Genomic DNA, 21853 nt, shown 5'->3' on the forward strand with positions numbered 1-21853 from the left:
GTCTCAGGGCTGGGGGGGTGCTCACCAGGCAACCAGTGTCCCCAGCGTGGGGACCGAAGCTGCAAGGTCAGGGTTCCTCCATCCTGCTGGCTCAGGACCAAACCCTGACCCAGGTCCTGTCTGTGGATACGGTCGTCTCCACTTGGCGTTTCGCTGGGGTGGTTGTGGAGAAGGCACCCGCTCGAGGACAGGATCGAGGCGTCACTGAGAGGACAGGCAGTGAAAGGCCTGCTCGAGCTCCTGCCCCACCGCCCAGATGCTGGCTGGGGACCTCCCTGCAGCAACGTCCGTCCCCTGCTGGGGACGGGGTGCTGGGGCAGAGCAGTCCACGAGGGGTGCCAGAAGGTCGGGTGGTGCAGGAGAGCCGCTCCTGGCTGGAAGGAGATTTCCCGTCCCACCCCACCCCGGAGGGTGTGTGAGAGAAAGAGGGACACCCTGAGGTGGAAGGGGAGCCCTGGCTGGCAGGGGGAAGGGGAGAGCAGTGCCTGGGACCTGGCCTGGGGAAGGGGTGGGGAGAAGGATGGCGAGACCAGCGTGTGGGATGCTCTGTGCCCAGAGCAGCCTGCCACCACTGCTGCTTATCTTGATTGGTATTTGATTTGATTTAACATGATCTCCCGCTTGTAAAACACCTTGAGATGTTTCTGTGTGTGAGGCTGTCCTGGAAACGCTGTTGTACCATATTAATGAGCCTCTGCTGGAACATAAAGAAGCATCATTAGGAGCGGTGAACTCGTCTGACGTGCAAAAAGCAGTGCAGAGCACAGGCACGCTGCGTCCTGGCCTTGCTCAGGGGCTCCGCACCCCAGGGCGGCTGCAGCCAGGCCCCGCAGGCAGTGCCGGAGCGGCTGTGGTGGCTGGGGTGTGGTGTGGTGGCTGTGGTGTGGTGGCCGTGGTGTGGTGTGGTGGCTGGGGTGTGGTGGCTGTGGTGTGCTGTGGTGGCCGTGGTGTGGTGTGGTGGCTGTGGTGTGCTGTGGTGGCCATGGTGTGGTGGCTGTGGTGTGAGGTGGCTGTGGTGTGGTGTCCGTGCTGTGGTGTCTGTGGTAGGGTGTCCGTGCTGTGGTGTCCGTGCTGTGGTGTCTGTCCTGTGGTGTCCGTGCTGTGGTGTCCATGCTGTGGTGTCTGTGGTAGGGTGTCCGTGCTGTGGTGTCCATGCTGTGGTGTCCGTGCTGTGGTGCCCGTGCTGTGGTGCCCGTGCTGGTGGCTGTGCGGTGCGTTGCTAAGCAGTCCCGCCTCTTGCTGTGCCGCTGCTTTGGTTTCCGTATCCCTGTCTTTCTCGGGTGATAGAAATGCATTTTAATATCCAAGTAGCCTCGAAACATGCTGTATTATGCTATTATCTCCGGGGGGTGGGGAAGATTGTGGAGCACTTGGCGTTTAACGCCTACATATGGCTAACACTATGGGCTGTGTGCTGATAAAGATGGGGTAATTAAAGTTTATTTTTTTTATAGACTAATCTCCCAAGCATGTATTTATGAGCCTGATTTAGAAACATCATATTACCAGGAGCACAGGATATTCGTGTTGCTTGTAAATCCATACGTGTTCTGAACTTACCTTTTTTTTTTTCTTCTTTCTTGAACTTAAGCAGCACTGCCAGTATCAAAAAGAAACGAGCCTGGAGTTTTGTTGGTGCATCTCTCCCACCCTTGTCCTTTAGGTGGGCAAGGGAAAATACACAAAGCAGCAAGTAATTAACTGCACAAGTAAATTATATTTCCAAGGAGACACGGTGCATTTGGAGGGTCTGTTTGCAGAGTGTTTACACTGGTGGCTCTGAAATTATCTTCATCTTGCAGCAGGTGCGAAATCTTTGGGGAATTTGGTGCTCTGCAAGCCAGTTGTGAGCTGTCTGCAGAAGGACTCGCACGCTCTCTGTGAGGCTGGCGCTGGGCTAACTGGCACCAGTGTTTAATGGGGAAAAAATCCCAGGTGGGAAGGTGGAAGGGGCCAGAGGCCTTCAACCACTGCCCTAGCTGCTCCAGCACTCAGTTCAGAGGCTTTGAGTGAGGTTTAGATTCCTGAACTCCTCCTGTCTTCCAGTCTTAATTAAGCTGTGATTAATTGGGCTGGTAGAAGGAAGCTTCTCAGGTATGATTCCGCCCTAAACCAGAGCAGTTTGTCTTTTCTTTCTACTCCTCTCTCCTTTGCTTTTGCAGCCTGGGGCTCAAGGGGAGGTTATTTCTCCCTGTTGAAGAAGTTAGTTCTTCTTCTCGTTCATCCGCCTGCTGCATCCCCCTCGGGCACAGGCAGTGCCGGGGTGTCAGGGCTCACAGAGCTCCCCCATTGCTTTCCCTGCAAGTTAGGCTAAAACCAAGACTGAGCATTTGAGCACCCTCATGCTCTGCTGAAGGCATCCAAAGAACAGCAGAGACCTGTTTAATTAAAAGCAGGGTGAGAGCATCTCAACATAGCAAGGATTTGTTAGGGCAGAAGAATCTGGGGAGCAAGCTTGCTCTCAGCTATGCCTGGATGTACTGTGGGCTTTTTTGGACCACAGAATACCCAAGCCAAGACTTAGCTCGTGTGCTGAGGATCTCATGGGCTCCTGAGTCCTAGCCTCTGCCTGGGAAGGTCTTGCATTTCTTCCCCGTAGCTAAAGAAGTTCAGTGGAACTGAGTTTTAAAATCTGCACATTAAACACTTGCCTGGAAGCCCAGAGATTACAAAAGGAGGAGGGAAAGTGCCCAGGCACAGCTCCTCCTGAATTACTGAGCCGGTTTGGATCCCACCCCCAGGACAAGGAAGGAATTATTCATTTTGTTTCACATCTTGAACAGGAGCACGTAGCTCTGGTGAACCTGTTGAGGTTTGTTTAGTTAGCAGTGGGCTGTTAAGAATACAGCTGTGTTTTCAGAGGGCTGGCACTCAGCTGTTTATCTCCAGATGGGTGTTCAAACACTTCTGCTGGAGTGCCAGTGGTCAGAGGGGCAGGCGATGGGATGGAAAACGAGAAATGTACCTCTGTTTGAAGAGGGAGGAAAGGATCTGCTTTTCTAATAGCCTGCCTTCAAACCTGGCAGGAAACTGGTCATAAGCAATAAAGAGCTGAGCTGGAAACAAAATTTCTGCTCGAGCAGAATTCCCGTGGATTTGGTTCAGTTGGTGACAGCCAACTTCAGGCAGCTCTAGAGGTCAGTAATTAGCAGTGCGGTGGAAACAAGCAGGAAGCGGGAGGCAGAGAAGCAGGGAAGGCAGTGAGAGGAGACTTGCAGCACATTGTCCCTTCCCTTGGGCAGCCAAGCTCAAACTCATTGAGCTGTAACGGGCTTTTTGCTGTTTCAGGCCCCTGTGCACCTTTCCTCTTAGTCACAGAGAGAGAAGAAGCGATGGGGAGGTGATGGGGATGGGAGCCCCCAGACCCTAATCCCAGCTCGGCTTCTGCTGCAGGGTGGTGAAGGCTGCTGTCGTACCCGTGGTTCAGGCTCTTTGTAAAAAGGGGATAATACGTGCCTAACTCATAAGGGATTTGTGACATAATGTTTGCAAAGCACTTTAAGATCCTGGATTGAAAGGTGATTTATAATGGTAAAATCCAGTGTTCTCTGCTCTATTGTATCCTTGACTGTGTCCAATTATCTCAATGGCAGCTTTTCTCCATCTTTTTTCCTTTTTTTTTTTTTTTTGCTTTTTCTCTTTTTGCATTAGTTTAGCAATGCCAACCAAAAGAAGGGTTTGTGGCAGGCACAGTATGCCCTGCAAGAGGATGAGTTTGGAGGTGCTAACTTACGCTAATGATATGAATAGACTGGAAAGGAAAAAGGGGCATCGCAAGGTGGAGGGCACAGGAGATGGGTGATAAAGCTGTGAAATAGAGGTGGGAAAGCTGTTTAGATGATGCATGCTTAAGGAAAGTGAAAGATGCTTCATAAATAATCATTTTGCGTACTCCTGTTGGTCGCAGTGATGGGGTGTTTCCCAGCAGATCAGCCACTTCTCTTGTCCTGCAAATGTCAGGAGCAGCACCCACTGTGCAGGCTCCATCCTGCTGCAGGGGAGGCTTTGCTGGGGCACACTGCTGGCCTGGAAAATGCAGGTTGTGCCTCGGGCTCAGCCTGGACGCCAGTTCCCTGCTCTGGCACCCACATCTCTAAGTGGGTTTGATGAAATTACAGGGTGAAACACGCAAGTGCTAACTTGCTAGATGCATTTCCCATTCAATTTTTAAGCAGATGCTTTATAAATCTCGCTTTGCTGATGAAATAATGATGGCAGAGAGCAAGGAGGGGGGAGCTGGATCAGGTTCCAAAAATAAAGACATATCCTTGCCTGAATCCTCGGCAGGCACATGGTCAGGTCTGCCAGCAGCTGGGTCATCTTGGCTGCACCGTAGCAGTCTGTGCAGCAGCTGGGTGTATTGCTGGTCCATGCCCTCTCGTTGGCGTTTCCGTGTTCCCCAAGTTTTCAGGAGGTGCAGAGCTGAAGGGACCGACTGCTCAGCGAGGTGTCTGTTGCAGTCCTGGTACATGATGCTGATGGAGGGGCCAGGCTGGGGAGAACAACGTGCAGCTCCCCGGCCTCAGGGTGCGGGGACTGCCCCTGCTTGGGGACCCACAGATTGGGTAGCAGAGGCCAGGGGATGGTTTCTCCTGGTCCTCTCCATCATCAGAGGGTGGCTCATGCTTGCTCCTGGCCTGCACTGAACAAGAGCATCTGCATCTCATGGGGCAGCCAGGTCTTTCCCAAACATGTCTTCATTGCCCAGTCTCACATCCTCTCCCCTTGTCGTCTGGGGTTGGTGTGTCCCAGCACACTGTAGACGACCTGATTCAGCCATTGTTTGTAACTCTAGACCTGCTGATGTTTGAGTTCTTCTTTGGCTTTTGCTTAAACTCCCTGCAACTACCTGAAAGGATGTTTCAGCAAGGAAGGTGTCGGTCTCTTTTCTCCGATGACAAATGATAGCGTATAAGGAAACAGTCTGAAGATGAACCAGGGGAGGTTTAGATTGTATATCAGGAAGGATTTCTTCGTGAAGAGGGTGGTCAAGCACTGGAATACACTGCCCAGGGACATGGTGAAGTCCCCATCCTGGGAGGTATTCAAGAGGTGTTTTGAATGTGGCACTAAGGTTTAGTGAGTGGACTCAGTAGCTCAGGCTGATGATTGGGCTTGGTGATCGTGAAGGTCTTTTCCAGCTGTCGCGTTAAGGGGTGTAGCCGATTAACCGTTATGGGTCTGGTTGGATTCACAGGCACAGATTCACCAATAACGTATTTACCGATTTGGGTCCGGTCAGACTGAGGGTACTGAACTATCATGGTCACAGATTCACCAACAACGTAGTACGCCCTCACTCGAGTTGTGTTCAATGAGAACTATCACGGCTAGGAACGATGCAATTAAGTCACTGCTCATCTTAAGACACTGTTCATCACCGGCCTCCACTTGGACATAGAGCCGTTGACCACCACTCTCTGGGTGTGGCCACTGAGCCAATTCCTTATCCATCAGATGGCCCACCCTTCAAATCCATGTTTCCGGTTTAGAGATTAGGATGTGGTGTGGGACAATGTCAAAGGCCTTACAGAAGTCCAGGTAGATGACATCAGTCAGTCTTCCCTTGTTGACTGATGCAGTTACTCCATCATAGAAAGCCAACAGGTTGGTCAGGCACGATTTGTGCTTGGCAAGGCCATGCTGGTTGTCCCAGATCACCTCCTTGTCCTGCATGTGCCTTAACATTGCCTCCAGGAGCATTCGTTCCATGATCGTGCCAGGTACAGAGGTGAGGCTCACTGGTCTGTAGCTCCCCAGGTCGGCCTTTCTACACTTTTTAAAAATGGCAGTGATGTTTTCCTTTTTCCAGTCACTAGGGACTTCGCCTGACTGCCATGATTTTTCAAATATGATGGAGAGTGGCTTGGTGACTACATCAGCCAATTCCCTCAGGGCCCATAGACTTGTAGTTAAGTAGTGTCAGGAGGTTCTGAACTTGCTCTTCGCTTACAGTGGGGGGACTCTGCTCCCCCAGCCCCTGCCCAGAGGTTCGGGGACACGAGAGATGTGGGAAGCCTGACCACTAGTGAAGACCGAGGCAAAGAAGTTGTTAAGTACTTCTGCCTTCTCCACATGTGTCAGTACCAGTTCTCCATCTCGATTTGTCAGAGGCACTACACTCTCCCTAGTGTTTCTTTTGTGACCAATGTACCTGTAGAACCCCTTCTTGTTATTCTTTGCCTCCCTCACCAGGTTTAGTTCTGTCAGTGCCTTGTCTTTCCTGATCCCATCCCCGCACATCCAGACAGCATTTCTTTACTCTTCCTAGGGCACGTGGCCCTGTTTCCACCATCTGTGCATTTCCTTCTTTTCCCTAAGTTTGACCATCAGGACCTTGTTCAGCCATGCTGGTTTCCTACCTTCCCTTTTTGATTTATTGCATATGGGAAAGATAGTTCTTGTGTTCCAAGGAAAATATCCTTAACGAGTTCCAGCTCTGATCAGATCCTCTGTCCCTAAGGACTGTGTCCTATGGGATCTTATCCACTAATTCTTTGAACAGCTGGAAGTTGGCTCTTCTGAAGTTCAGGGACTTTGCTCTCAGCCAGGCCCATATCCATCGAGATCACAAACTCAACCAGGGCATGGTCACTGCAACCGAGGCTTCCCCCAGTTTTAACTTGGTTAACAAGTTCTTCCGCGTTGGTGAGCACCAGGCCCAGTAATGCTTCTCCTCTGGTTGGTTTGTCCAGTACCTGGACAGGGAACTTGTCCTCTGTGGACACCAGGAGTCTCCTGGATTGCTTACTGCCTGCCACGTGGCTTTCCCAGCAGACATCCAGGTGGTTGAAACCCCTCAGGAGGATGAGAACCTGTGAGCATGGTGCTTCCTGTAATCGGAACAAGAAGGCCTGATCCCTTCAGCATCTTTCCAAGACATGAAGTCCCTTTTGGTGCTTCCTAGTCTCCTTGTTGCAGCCTCAGTTGTCCTTATTCTGTGATTCTGTAATTCCATTTGCTTAAAAAATAAATAAGAAAGAAAGAAAGAAAGAAAGAAAGAAAGAAAGAAAGAAAGAAAAAAAAATGAAAAAGAAAGAAAGGAAAAAGAAAGAAAAAGTAAAACACAAGGTGCCAAACAAGGCTGTCTGTGCGGGCAGGTCTGCACAGAGTAGCAGGGGAGGAGCAGGACGGGGATGTCCCCAGCTGGTGGCTACTCCACGCAGACATCCCCTACCCTACGTGTCCAGCACATGGCCACGGAGCTGGGGACAGGTGACCCGCTTCCCGTCCAGGTGCTGGCTTCAGAAGCCCCTCTTTGTGTTGGGAAGTGTTGAGTTGGCACTTGTAACAAAATCCTTTGTGAGCTGCTTTTTCTGAAGGTACCGTAAGCTTCTGTGACTGACAAAATAAAACTTCTCCTGTAATCTCCGCTGCCTGTAAAAAGCGGCTGGCTCTGTAGGTTGCTTTGTTGTTCATCATAGTCCCTGTGTGATGACTGAATATTTATACATATTTGTATAAATAATTAACACTCGGCAATGCTATATAAAATTTGTAGACATAGATTTCTCCTGGTGTTAAGCAAGAGTAAATGATGCCATGGTACCAGCAGCCCTCGGATTTGGCTTGATTATTTTTGTGACTTGATAAAATTTGCCACATAAACCTAGGCTGATGAAAACTGCCTGGGGCTTGGCTGCAGGAGCCTGCAGGACCATGAGCAAACCGTGATGGGAAGAATAGTGTGTGAAGGATCCAGGAGCTCTGGTCTTCATGGGGCAGGGGGAAGCAGAGCAAGCTGGGGGGGCCTTTCGGGGTGGGGGTGCCGAGGCGGGTCCCTCCCGCAGCACCCACCACTCTCTTTGCCTTCCAGGTTCGATGAAAAGCCCCATCAACAAGACAGCCCTGACCCTCATTGCGGTCAGCTCCTGCATTCTTGCCATGGTGTGCGGCTCCCAGCTCTCCTGCCCGCTGACTGTAAAGGTGACACTTCATGTACCTGAGCACTTCATCGCCGATGGTAAGACCCCATGGGCATCAGAACCCCTTCACCCCACAGCAGCCGCTCTCTTTATAGCTTACCTAAAGCCTCCCTGAGTCAGCACCTTAGCAGGCATCTCTAGAGGACCACACCATGGGGGTAAACTTTCCTCTTCTCAATTGCACCTTTGTTGTTTTTATCACTAAACATATCTGATGGATATTCCTGTTCTCATCTGGACTCGCTGATGAGCCCCGGGAGCCTGCATATGCGTGCTCCTGTCCTGCAGCAGGTGATCTGTCTGTCCCAGCCCCTTGCAGCAGTGCAGAGTGAAACTGGTAGTACTTGAGCAAAGGCAGAGATGCTTTGAAAAATTAGACAGGGGCTCCTGTCACTATTTATTGCTTTCTCCGACTGGGCTCCTTGCATTTGTTGTGTTTCACTGACCTTTTCTTTATAATGTGCAGTGAGCGTCAAGTGCAAGTTTTCAGTAACACGAGGGCAAATTTCATTTTCTTCCAGCCGATGGGACCCATTATTCAGTCAGTTCCAATTCCTCAGCTTCCGTGCTCGCCTGACTGCTCGGGGCGTGCTGAGGGTACACCTTCTCCCTGCCAGAGCTGTGCTGCTCCCAGCCCCGTGCTGGTTCCCATCCACCCAGTGGGGTTGGGACGGAGCGTGTCCCTTGGGGGTGTGAACACAGTGGGGTGAGTTAGATGCTTAATGAGGTGCAGCAGTGTGGTTAAGCGGGGCTTAAAGCATCCCCCAATGACAGAGAGGGATTCCCTGGTCTGTTTTAAATGGTATTCAGCCTTGATGAGAGTGGGTTCTTCAGTCCCAGCATGGAGCCTCACCACGCATGTGTGTCTGCACCTGTAACGATGCTTTTGGGATGGGAGCTGTGTGCAGCCAGCGGGTTGGTGCCCTGTGCTGGTGGGAAGGCTGCCGCTGCTCTGCCCCCTCAGGAAGCTTCTTAGCTGCTGGCTCTGGAAATTGCAATCCAGTCTCAGGGGCCGGAGGCTGCCCTAATGGCTAAAGCTTGGTTATTAAGAAAAAGAGGAGGAGAGTGTCTGCTTTGTGGCCTCAGATTGGAGGAACAGACCGTTAGTGGAGTGTGGAGCTGAAAAAGGCATAACTTGAAATAAGGGACTTGGCTGCGCCTTGACCTGCTTCTAAAAGGCATTAAGTACTGCCCAGGCTGCAAATAAATATTCTGTAGTTTTCACAGATTTTTATTCCGAACAATCAGAGAACAGAAACTCATTTTGCTTTGGGGAAATGAGGCTGCTCCAGTATCAACTCGCGTCCCTCGAGGCACCGGCCAGGTTATCGCATAGGCTGGGAGGGACGCGCTGTCCCCAGCCCACAACCAGCCGCAGAAGAGAGGGAGAGCACAGGAGCCCTGCTGAAGGCCGGGGGAAGGCAGTGGTGGAAATAGGCTCCAGCATCCTGCAGAGCCCCTGGCCCACGGAAGGCTTGCGTCCTCGAAAACTAAAATAAAACAAAATGTAATGCGACCCCGTAGAGTTAAAGTGGAAAGACGAGTCTGTGCTTTTCGCCAGGAAGGGAGTGGCAATGCAAATTATGCAAATACAGAGAACAGTCGAATGGAAATGACAATGAAATACCAATAAAATAGATTAATATCCTTGAAACTGGGGGAAATGGGATGATCTCCAGTTCCAACTTAATGACTTCTTTAAAGAGAAAGTGGCAAGAGGACTGGTAAAAACGGTTTGGCAAAGAATTAAAATGAGCTTTGTAATGAAACTGTAAAATATAATTACAAACTGAAAAAACTTTTTAAATATTTTTATGGGAAACAGTCAAATTCTTCATACAGAAGCAGCAAAGACATTTTGCAGTGGCTATCAGTTTTACTGAAATCTCATCGTTTTATGTGATGGCGGAGTCCATTGCCTGGGAAGAGGAAAGCTCTTAAAGTTGTCCCTACTAGTTGATTAACAACAAATCCCAAGGCAGCACCAAACTGGCAGCAAAATGCTAGGAAACGTTTAAAGGCAACACTGAACTGAGCTGGGCTTGGAAATCTGTATGGCACCCAGGAAACCATTGCTGGCTGTGTTCGGGGAGGTGGCGTGTGGCTTGTCACCCGGAGTCCTACACTGGTGGCGAAGGGGGGACCTGTTCCTGACTTACTGGGTTCATTTCCAGCTCATAATGCTGCTTTTTGCCAAATACCAGGGCTGGGGGGTGGGAGGGGGGGGCGGGGGGTGCTGGCGTGGTTATTGCCGTGTGAGTGGAGCGGCGGCAGAGCTGATTGCGTTGGCCCACATGGGGCTGGGAGCTTTGATCAGTCTTAAAGCAGCTGCTCACACGGCACCCAACGTCTCGTTAATGCTGCCGTGCACTTAAACAGTCTGCATCCTTAAGCTGCTCTCCTTTGTATGTTGCGTGACGATAAGGCAGGCTCTGTGAGCAGGCGGGGAAGGTGCCTTCATGGGAGATGTTCCCGCACAAGAGAAGGGTGCCCTCTAATTCCCGTTTGATATGCAGTATTTCAATAGATGCCAGTAGCCAAGGAAAATCTGAGAACGGAGAAGCTACCAACACCTCTGCAGGAAAAGCCAAACAAAGACAGAGGCTGAAAGCAATCCCTCTCCTGTCAGATGAAGACTCATCTGTGAAGGAAATAAATAGATGTGAGCCAGCTCTAGTGCGCCAGGATCCTAAACCAAATTGGGGAAAGGAGGGGGGAGAAGCCCCACCAAATGTCTCCAGCCCCAGGGGAGAGCAGCTTCCCCCCTGCAACAAGCGGTGGTGTTGGAAAAAGAAGCTTCTGAGCCTGTTAGAGTTGGAGGATGGGAGAGAGCAGGGGAAGGGCTGGGACAAGAAGCCAACTGGCAGTGAAGGGTGGGAGAGCAGATGATCACCAGCAGTATTAATAACCAGCGCGTCACTATTGCCCTTGTTTGTCTCTCTTGGTTCGTTTTCTTCCTCGTGTTCATTTGATGGGTTCTCCCCCTGTTTCGCTCCCCTCTGAACAATTACTGACTGGTTTGTACAGCTGCTCTTTCTTCATTTCCCAGGGCAGCCACCTGCACAGGAGCCTGGCACAAGCTGCGCTGCTCTCTGCTGCCCTGGCTGCCGGGGGGAGGCTGGGGGCCTCCCCTCTGAGAAACACATCCGTGCCCGTAAAGCCTCTCGTGTGGTGCACTGCAAGGAGCCTCCTTTGCTGCACGGGTCTTGTGGGGTTGTCATAGGGCTGGGGAAGGCACTGGCTTTGTCCCTGCCCTTGGTGCTGCAGGGGGTTGCATTACACCGGGAGGGCAGGGAGGCCTCCAATTCCTTTCTCGTTCCTCCCCAAGTGGCTCAAGCAGCCTCCGCTCCCTTCTGCCACTGCTCCAGGGCATGGAAATCGTGTGTCCCCCTGGTGTCAGGAACTATGCAGCATCTGCCTGCACCCAGCAGCAGGCATCATGCCCGTTTCAGAGCAGGCTTGAATTTATAGGAAGGCTTGCGGTGGCTTTTATGAGGACTTGGAAATGCAAAGCATTATTTAGAGGAACATTTAGCAGCATCAAAGGGGGGAAAAAGAAAAGAGAGTCCCTCCATCTGAGCAATAAAACCCCTTATGAATATGTTAGCCACTCAGCTCGGTGCATTCAGGAGGGTTTTTCTCTTGTAAGTAATCATTCAAAAAGTAGAGAGAGAGCAATGGGAGCTGCTTGCAGGGAAAGCAGGGCTGGAGAAAGATACCCTAGAGGACTTAGCCTGGAGTATGTCCTTGCTGCACAACAGTTTGAAATATAGTATCAATTAAAGCTTCCCATTTTTATGGTCTGCAAAGAGGTTATATATGGTGTTGGTGGATGTTTGTATCGGGATACTTTAGTGGGAGAGGTAGGCGAGGTCCTCCATGGCGTGCAGAAGGAAGGAAGAGCTACGTTTAACCAGGGGCTTGTAGGGCTTCGTTTTATAAGTGGAAATAAAGTAAAGGACATAAACCAGGCTTCTGGTGCTTCAGAGGCATCTCTGGGCATTTACAGCCTTCTTTCTGCCTCGTTGGAGATGTGTGCCAGGGAAAACGTGGTGCCGCCTCTGTCTGGGACAGCACTGAGCTTGGGTCAGGGTGGTTTCGGAAAATCAGTGAGCAGAGGCACGGCCTGTGCAGCTGGGATGCTTGCAGTGGGCGTTGCTCAGAGCACCGGTGTTTCTGCAGCTGCAGCCCAGCTGCAGATGTGGGGGCATCCCGCGGGATGAGCACCAGCTCCTCCAGCCAGCCCTGCAAGCGAGGCGGAAGGAAAAGAAACTGAGCATCCCTGGGAACAGCCCTCGTGGGTGGCTGAAGCACTGCTGCTTCCTGGTGCTCTTCTGGCTACTGGCAGCTGTGCAAACCCGAGCCAGTGCTTTGGGTGTGAGCGGCTAGTAAGGTGGCAGAGCTGGAGGAAGCTGTGCTTTGGGGCATTTTTCCCAAGCTTCATGCATCTGCATCTGCCCGCCTGAATGATGATGGTGTGTGATTGTCACACGGCTGATCAGTAATTGTTTCATCTGAAGATTATTCATTTCCTTCCCCCTGCAACTGTTTCCTCCGCGACGCCGGTGGAATTGGATGCTGCTATTAGCAGCTTTTGCTAATTTTCCCCAAAGATTGACTGAGCTCTGTAGACTGCAATTGTTGGACTCGCAACAACTTCTCATTTTGGTTTTAATTAAATTTGTTGCTTTAAATTGTTTGCTTTTGACATCTCCTGCTCAACGTTGTGCAGCCCTCAGAGGTGACCAGGCATTAGTTTGGTTCCTCAGGCGCTGGCTCACGTGTGCTCGGCACGTGCTGCGCATGCGCTCGCATAGAAATAAGCAGCAACGAGAGATGCAGGCGGTGGGGAGCGGCCCAGTGCTGGGCTCTGCTTTACAGCAAAGGAAAAGCTGGAGATGCTCATTGATTTACAAATGAAGCATCCCCGCTTGGCACCAGAAGGATGGAGGAAGGGCTTGGGTCTCAAAGATTTCCGACCCTCAGAGCTTTCCCCTACGGCAGCCGGGCTCCAGAGCTCCCCAACCATTCCCAGCCACATCAGCCCCCCTGAAATCAGCAGAAGGAAAGGGCTGGCTTGAAACTGGGCTTTTCTGTTGCAGTTTCTCAGCCTGGAGTTGCTCTGCTGCAGCAGTGCCCGTTTTGCTGCGTGGAGATGTGGGTCAGTGCTTCGGCAGGAGCTGCACTGCCAGCCCCAGCCCCGGGTCTGGCTGCCCCAAGCACAGCATGTTTTTGGCGAGGCGGCTGTGCTGGGGGCAGCTCTGCAGATTGCATTTAATTTCATCAGCTCTTAATCACTGGGTCATCTCCGTGCCTGCGTTACAGCTCACTCCTGCTCCTGCGCCTGCTTGGCTGGCAAGAAAATGCGAGCAAATGGCTGCAGCATCACCAGACATGAACTCTAAATATTAACATCAATTTATAAACTGTATCAGCGTGGATCAAAGGGATTCCAAGACGGTTTTACGGCGTGAACACTCTTTGCATGAGGAACTAATAAGATTCCGGAGGCTGAAGTACATCATGTTTTTATCGTGCCTGTGACAGGCTTGTGATCCCGCGCTTGGCTTGTCCCCGTGCCGGGGCAGCTCCGCTTGCAAGGGAAGGAAATTGCCTCTTCGTCAGTCCCTTGTGGGATTTATTGGAGCCAACTGGGGGGACTGGTGGTGATGTTTGGATGGTGTCAGCCAGGGCCTGCTTGGAGCTGGGGGTTGTGGCATCCTGAGAGAGGCAGGACGCGTCCAGCACTGGGGAGGTGGCATCGCCCAGCGCCTGCTGAGCTCACACCAGCACCGTTCATTCTCTGATCTGGGAGGGACGGTGAGGGCACAGTGCAATAAGGCAGGGTGTATTTGGCCAGCTAGCCTGCTCCCTTCCATAGGAAGGAGAGATGAAAACCTGGGCATCTGTATTTGCAGGATGAGACCCTGCCTGTCTCAGAAGAGTGCTGGTGGGTCAGTCCTGGGAACCTGGCTTAGGCCACGCTTGCTTTCGAGCAACAATTCACGGGATACTTGCAGCAGCAATAAGCAGCAATGCAGAGAGGATCAGCTGAGGCTGCATAGCCGAGAACGTGCCACTTTACTCAATAATGCTCCCAAGTGGTGTCACTGGCAGTGCCCAACCTTGCGATGAGCAGGTGGTGACTCACCTTGGTCCTGCGGTGCATTGATTTTGCGTGTGCTGCATCTTGGTTGCGTTTTCTGCAGCCTTGGGGGGAATGTTTGGTCTTGGTGCTGGCTGAAAAATCTCTTACATTCACACACACTTCATGTTCTTTAAAGCTTATCAGAGCTCATCCATCAGATACTTAGCGGAGTGATCAGATTTAGGGTGGATTTCCCCAAACTCTTGTCCAATATCTAGAGTGTCGCTGCAGAAGAGCCCCAGGCTGGAGCGAGGGAGTTTGGAGATAGAGAGCATTAAAGAGAAGCTTTGCTTCAGGAATCTGATTTGTCTCAGCCGTTGCTAGCCCAGATGCCTACTAAGGACGTGAGTGTGCTGGTACTGACACCTGGGCAGTTCTGGTGCCTGATAACACCGTGGAGCAGGCGGAGGGGCCCCTTACTTCAAGGGCTTGGTGCTGGTGGCTTCAACCCAGGTCTTGCGGAGGTGAAGCCTCAGCACGTTTGCATGTGGGAGTTTTGGTTCCGCTCAGGTCTGGGGAAGGGTGCCCAAGTGATCGCTTGCTGTACAAAATGAAATACACGCATTCTTTGACAGCAGTTCATCCCTGGTGAAATCTGGACTGATTTCCAAGAAAATCCAAAGAAAGAATCTGTCAAAATTACCAAGCAAGCGTGATTTAACAATTAAAATGTAACCCCGCTCCTCCCACAGGAAAGATGCTTCTAGTCTTAGATGTAATTGCATACAGATTTGTATCGCTAATTTGCTTCTGCTGTGCCAGGGTGAAAAACGTGAGGATTGACAGCGTTTGTAATGCATGGGAAGCTCCGGATTCGCACATCTGCAGGTTGGGGAGCGCTGGCGCCAGCAGCCCACGGCCGTGCACAGAGTTCAGGTGACGAAAATACCTCCTGGAGCCAAGCCCTGTGTGTGGTATGAGCTGCATTTTCAGCTTGGCTGATAGAAAAAAATAAATGGAAAAGAGAGACGTATGTATAGACTTTTGTGCTTTTAAAAGCTTACTAAACTTTCTGTTTAGGTGTTTAACTTGTTCAAGAGAGAAACTGTTTGAAAAACAAAAGCAAATGGCTACTGTGGATTTGAACCCACTGTGATACTATTCCTGGTTTCAATTCAGAAGAAGAAATTAAGAATTTCATTTGGCAGAATGGAAATTACTCCAAAATTATCCAAAACGGAAATGGCTACTGTGGGTTTGAATCCACTGTGATACTATTCCTGGTTTCAGTTCAGCAGAAGAAATTAAGAATTTCATTTGGCAGAATGGAAATTACTCCAAAATTGTCCAGCTTTGTGCTAAGCAGGAGAGGGGTGGTAGAGCTGGGCCCTGCATTAGCCTGTGGATGAAACCCTGCACCAAGCCCTGTTGCCCTGCTTAGCTCAAGGTGTGTGTGTCCTGGGAACAGAGCATCGCTCTGTCTTTTCCTCTGAATTTCCTGAAAGAGATTTGAGAAACAAAATTTCTTATTCCCCAGTACAAGGATAGGAGCGTGAGAGCTGATCAATGGGAAGAGCTGATAGGGGAGGAGTTATCTCTTTGGGAAATGTTCTTTCAAGTTTTACAAGAAAAAGAAAGTCTCTAAAGAAATTGAATTATTCTTTGTACTTACAGAATGGAGCAAGAGGATAATCCTTCCTGTGGTCTTTAAAAAAATAAGTAAATCTTTAACAGGATTACAATTGTAAGATAGTGCAGGGATGGGTACATTAATAGCAACCTGTCGCATGACCTCCCGTATCTTTCAAACATAAAATACTAATTTTAGATAAAAGGGAGTTTCGTTGTCCAAGATATAGCAAGTGGACCAAAGAAGACAAAAGGAGTGGAGAGAGGAAGAAACAGAAATTCTTCAAAAAAAAAATGTTTTATTTGATCTCTTCCCTTGAAAAAAAAAAAGTGAGAGAGAAAGGAAGAGCCAAACCCTTTTGGCTGCCTTTTGGGCGCTTTGTTCTTTTCCCTTGTTAGATATCTCTTCTGAGCTGTTTTATCCTGTTTTGTTCTGGAAAATGATTTTTGAAATGTCAAAACTTCAAGGTTCTTTTGTCAAGGCTTAAGCAGTCCCACTGAACTTTGAAGGAGACCTCAGCACGAGAGACGCGAACTTTGGTTGCAGTCTGAGCGGGTCCGGCTTTGATCAGCATTTGAGAACGAAGGGGGAAAAAACACACACACACGCAAAAACCCAAACAAAACAATCCCCCGAAGCACTGGCATTGCATAGCCTCGTAGTGAAATTCCCCTCGGTGCCCGTGTAGGGTGCAGTCTTCCTCGTAAAGCCTGTGGAGCTCAAGGGCTGTGTCCTACACCACGGGGAGGTGGTGGCAGGTTGGGAGCTGCTGCTGTTGTGTTCCCTTGTCTGGCTGATGTGACGCTGCTGGGTGCTTTAACCTGGGCCCTAAATGTCTGTGTTTAAGGGGAATTTTGCTGAGCTGAAGGCAGTCAGCTGGGGGGTGGCGTCTCCTGGGACCTGCTCCCCGTGGTCCCTGTGTGCGCGCTTCAACCTGGAGGCCGGGTTCGGGCGTAGGGCGAACCAGCTGGGTCCGTGGGTCTCAAAGCACATCTCCAGAGGGCAGCTCAGAGCTGGGGCTTCCCCCACTGCTGCACAGGCGGTGTGAGCCACGCGGGGTGCATGTCCCCATGGGGTTCATGTCCCCTGGTGCCGTCCTCTTCTGTTACCTCCGCTGAAAGGCCGCGCGTTGGAGAAGGCGGATCTGGCAGATGTTTCTGACAAGCTGAAGGTGTTTGAAATGGCTCTCGCTTAGAAAATGTTTGTTCTCGGTAGTTTCTGAAAGGATTTGATATTCAGTCTTCCCCTTCTTGGCTTTTCAAGATGTTTTTGATAAGTGCACGCTGGTGGCTTGTGAAAACTGTTTTATGTGTGTGGATTCTTTGAAAACAAAGAGAAAATTTGTGTAAGAAAGGCTTTGAAATCTTCAGAATTTTAGCTTTCAAAATATTTGTAAAGCTTCTCTTCCTGCTTTTTTTTTTTTTTTAGGCAAGCTATGAAAGGATCAAGGTTGGGATTTTTGTTTGTTTATGTTTTCAGTAAGAGCGAAGGTGAGGAGTGTATCTGTGAACACATCTCACAGCCTTACCCGTCTCTGGGCCGTGATGTGAGAAGTTTCCTTGCTGGAAGTTGTCCCCTCTTTCCTCCTCCTCCTAGGAAGGAAAGGAAGTGTTTGCAATTAACTAGAACTTTCAATTTCCCCAGCTTTTTTATTTTTTCCTTAGCTTGGAATGGAGGAAACATAACATTTCACTGAACTTTGAATCCAGGGATTTTGGATTCAAGTGTTTTCACTTCATTTTTTTTCTTTTCTTTCAATTCCAGTTGCATTATATTTGGGAAGGTCTTTCTGTGTAAAAAATACGACAAAGCAAAATTTGCAAGTTATTTCAAGCTTCTCAAATCTGTGGTTTTTTTTTTGATTTTTCACCCAACAAACTTGCACCTGGCTCTGGTCAGCCTGTCCCAGGACAGCTTCCCTGCTGTCACCCGCTGGGTCCCCTCCAGCAGGCAGGTCCTGTGCCAGGGCACTCCGATGGCTCAAGTCACCTTCCTCTTTATGAATCCTAATTATACGACTATTTTGTGTCTGATTTGCTTCTGTTACTTTTACTCCGGCTGTATTTTAAATAGAAGTGGGGTTCATTAAGTAAGGATTTAATCAAGAGCTGGTGGTTTTGCTGTTCAGTCTTTGGGCACAGAGGGAGTTGTCTGTAACTGAGCCTCAAAATGCACTTACGTGCTTCTTGAGCCGTGCTAGGAAGCTAGAAAAACAAGCAAGCAAGCAAGATTGACAGGATGCTGTGTGGATGTAAACACTCCCAATGGGTTCATAACGCATTTTCACTTGGTAAAATAAACCAGCAATAGTTACCATTGGTATTTAAAGCTGTCTTTAAATATTGATGGTAGAGACGATAATTAACAGAAGAAATTAGGTGGCTCTAAGGAAATCTCTGAGCTTGGCATTTCAGTGCTCTCCTCTGGTGTTGTGGCATTTGCCCTGCAATCTGCTGTTGCCGTGTGGCTGATACAGACGTCTCCTGCAGCCCTGGTGATCCAGGCTCCTGCTTCGCTGGGTCCCCAGAGCAACTGCAGCTCTCATTTCTGTTTGCTTGTGCAGTCTGTAGTTCGGCTGCGCTCCTCAGCTATCAACGCGGAGATGCATCTGTATAAGCAGTATCGATATAAACAATTTAAAATTCACATAAATTAGGACCTCTATTTTTATGGTGCTGAGATCTCAGGATACCTGGAAATGGGGTCGCTCTCCTGAATGTTTGACTTTAGGCTTTGCTTTCTTGTTCCTTGTGTGGATAACGTGGTGTAGGATGAGGTTGAGATGGGCTCCTGCCTCCTAACGCATCTGCAATTCTCATTCAAAAGGAAATTGCAAGTTTATGTTCAAGCAGGTTCATGTGGGGTGGTTGCTGCTATATTTCTTTTTTTTTTTCTGCTTTTTTAATCTCTTGGCTTTCATTGAGCTAAGAACTGCAGTGCTTAGTAAGGCACTTAGACATTATTTTTCTAAGTGATATAAGCCCTCAAGTTTCAGGAAAATAACACCCTGGATCTATAGACTTGCCGTCCTCGTGTAATCACTAAGAAGGATTTGAATCTTCAGGTAGTGTCTGCAAAGCTTGCCCCTGTTTCCACGTCCTAGCACTTGGAAGGATGCCTGCTATCTCCTGCCTTACCTGGCAGTTCACCTTGGCCACTCCCCTCTGAAGGTTTCTTCTCCCCTGTTTTTAGAGGCTTTTACCCCGGTAACTTTTGTAAAACACCACTTAATGGCAGAGGTTTTTTGGCTCCCCTCTGATCTGTGCAGCACTATTATGGAGGCAGTCTTATAATCAATGTAATTGAAGATCAGAGTTAATGAGGACCTCTGTGCCTGCAAAATCCCCCAAGCGATGCTGGGCCTCAGATGTTAGATAAGGAAATGATTGGGCTGAACTGAAAATCTATTTGGCTAATTAGATGATGCATATTCCCAGATGCCAGTGGGGAAAAATACATTTCACAAAATAAAGAAACATAAGATTTTGTAAGGAAAGATTATTTTGGCAGGAATTCTCTTCTAATTCTCGGGGGAGAGAGTGAGGGAGTTCCTCTGCTACGAGGAGTTGTGTTGGGCCAGTTTGCTGCCTTGAGCTAGGAGAAGGGAAGCGGGGACAGGCTGGGGTGCTGCTGTCCTCCTGCTTCTGGGATCCTGAACTCTGGTGGACACCACCTGCGTGAGCTGGGGACGTGATGCTCTGATCTTATGGGTCAGAATAATTGCATTTGTCCACATTTCTGCAGAGATCTGGAAATCAAATCCAGTATCTCGTGATACTGGGAGGGGTGGCATGGGGGGAGCACCTCAGCAGTGGAGCCTCCCAGCTGGTGGACCACTCACACCTTTTGCTGGGGTGTTTGTATGGAGGAACTTCACAGTCAGATGAAGTTCTTTGGTTTGGGTGTTGGTGATTCCAGTAGTATTTTGCTGATCTCAACATCATACCAGCTATAGAGGAACAGTGTGTCTGATACTTGGCAATTTTTTTTTTCCTTTTTTTTTTTTCTTTTTTCCCAATCAGCATGAAAGAGAAACCAGAAACCAGAGAGTAAAAATAGCTTAATAATCTGTCAGAGAAGGCTGAGGAGCCCACAGCACCCCAACCCATGCCCCTCATCCAATTCTCAGCCTTTGCAGAGCTGGTTTCTCCCATTGGTACTGGAGGACCAAGGCCTGACCCACTGCAGCAGGGGCTCTGCTGTGGAGAATGATGGGGCAGTAACTCAGAAGTTCTGCTGCCTCATGTACAAATTCCTTGGTGCCTTATTTAAGACACCCCTTTTCTTCCTTGTGACATGCTCCTTTTTTTTACTTTTTTTTTTTCCTTTTTCTGCACACCTAACACACTTTTTTTTTTTTTTTCCCAACCTTAGGCAGCAGCTTCGTTGTGAGCGAAGGCAGCTACCTGGACATCTCCGACTGGCTAAACCCAGCCAAGCTGTCCCTTTACTACCAGATCAATGCCACGTCACCCTGGGTGAGAGACCTCTGTGGGCAGAGGACCACCGATGCCTGTGAGCAGCTGTGCGACCAAGAGACAGGTAAGGGAGGCCTGGGAAAAGAGAAGACCCTTCAGAGGCTGGAGAGGCAAGGGAGGAGGTTTGTCTCCGGGTCTGCCATGCCTGCTTGGCTCAGCCCCATGCTAGCCTGGTGTTAGGCACAGGGTACGGAGCGGTACCAACAGGGGACACACTGGTGACCACCATTAACAAGGCGTTAAGCAGGTGGGTGCCAGGATGGGGATAAGAAATAGTGGATCTGTCAGTTCGTTGGTGTGGCGACAGCAGGCACGTGGAGTTTGGCTGCCTATAAGCTGTGCCGTTTTGCTGTCCATTTTGGAAAACCTACCCATGATCTTGCCCCATCACCATCCCTTGTCTTCCTTTGACTGTTTAATGGCAGAGCACAGCATTTCCCGTCTGTGCTCCTGCCTAATATGACCTAGGTCTGATCTCTCCTCCACCTGCCTTGTGGAGCTGCAGACACTGCTGCTATCTTTCCCAACCCACAGAGGAGTTTTTCACTGAGCGCACCCTGCCTGCACGCAGATTTGCCCCTGCGAAGCAGCAGCCTGCTGTGCTGGGACTCTTACAAAGGAGAAATGGCACCTTTCCTTCTGGCTCACTCACTCCCGGGTCACACACGGGGATCTGCAGCCGTCCGGGAACACAAAAAGATCAAGAGTGCAACCAGGGGGTCTGTGGGGTGGGAAATGCGTGAGTGTGCGACCCCGTGTTGGCTGCTGGTTTTTCGGTGGACTTGAAGAGGGACAGCTCACAGAGGAGAAGGCTGCTTCTGAGCATCCCACTGCCGGAGGCTGTGCCGCTAATGCATGGCAGCTGGGGAGGAAGAAACCCTCCCAGGTTGTGAGCTGGGAGCTACGAGTGTGCTGGGGGCTGGCAGGAGAGGTCTCCTTTTGTCTCTCCCTTCTCAGCTGAGATGCAAATACTAAGCTAGGTCTCATAAATCCATTTTCCTGGTCAACACAGTGTTCTGTTTTCATACTCCTGGTCCTCAAGTCTTGTCTGCATGAAGGCACTGACAGGCATAGCCACAGCACAGAAATTATTCTGGCCAGTTCCTCATGCTGACAAGCCCTGGGTGTCACCTGCAGCCCCAAGGTGGGCTGGGAGGTGGCAGCAGCTCCCTGGCATGTGGAGGTGATGCAGGAGGAGGATCTTCACACCCGCGTGGCTCAGCACAGAAGGATCGTTTTAAACATCAGCAACGCGCAGACAGCTCTGAGGATGAGGGAAGATCAGTTCAGCTCTCCCCAGGTCCAGGGGAGGAGGAAGGAAAGACTTCTGCTGCCAGCAGAAACCACAAGGAGACCCTTTGGAGGTAGCTCTGCTCGCTGGCACTGAGAAGGGCTGATACGGCCCCTGCATGGTCTCGTGTTCTCCCACAGCAGCTGCTGCTGCTCCCTGTGCATCCCCAGTGCACCAGAGCAGCTTCTCCCTCTCGCTGGATGCCCCACGCTTGAGCAGGACGTGTCAGATCTTGTTTGCAGGGAAGGCAGTGGTGCTCATTAGCTTGGGAGGTGCTCGGCTCCGGCGCCGTGCTGGGTCCTAACCTCAGCTGCTGCTTTACAGCTCCCGTCCCTGCTTCCCATCTGGCCAAAACCTGGGTGGCGATGACTCTGCCTGATGCTGATTGAAGTCTGGCACATCCTGGATGTTGGATGGAGAGAAGGCAGTGGGATGGGGAGA

General features: G+C 50.1%; 1 protein-coding gene across 7 annotated transcripts in view; it reads left to right on the forward strand.

The window, feature by feature from the left end:
• ASTN2 (astrotactin 2) overlaps positions 1-21853 on the forward strand; it is a 341061-nt gene that overhangs the window by 125575 nt on the left and 193633 nt on the right. For 4 of the 7 annotated variants that reach the window (XM_080561615.1, XM_080561613.1, XM_080561618.1 and 1 more), the window contains exons 6-7: positions 7817-7963; positions 20018-20185. In XM_080561615.1, coding sequence (XP_080417741.1) covers positions 7817-7963; positions 20018-20185 — 315 coding nt within the window. Of the gene's footprint in view, positions 1-7816; positions 7964-14835; positions 14950-20017; positions 20186-21853 lie in introns of those variants that run through there. The other 3 variants (XM_080561614.1, XM_080561617.1, XM_080561619.1) reach the window with 2 other exon arrangements.

This window comes from Anser brachyrhynchus (assembly GCF_964034855.1).
Source record: "Anser brachyrhynchus genome assembly, chromosome: 19".
Classification (NCBI taxonomy): Eukaryota; Metazoa; Chordata; class Aves; order Anseriformes; family Anatidae; genus Anser; species Anser brachyrhynchus.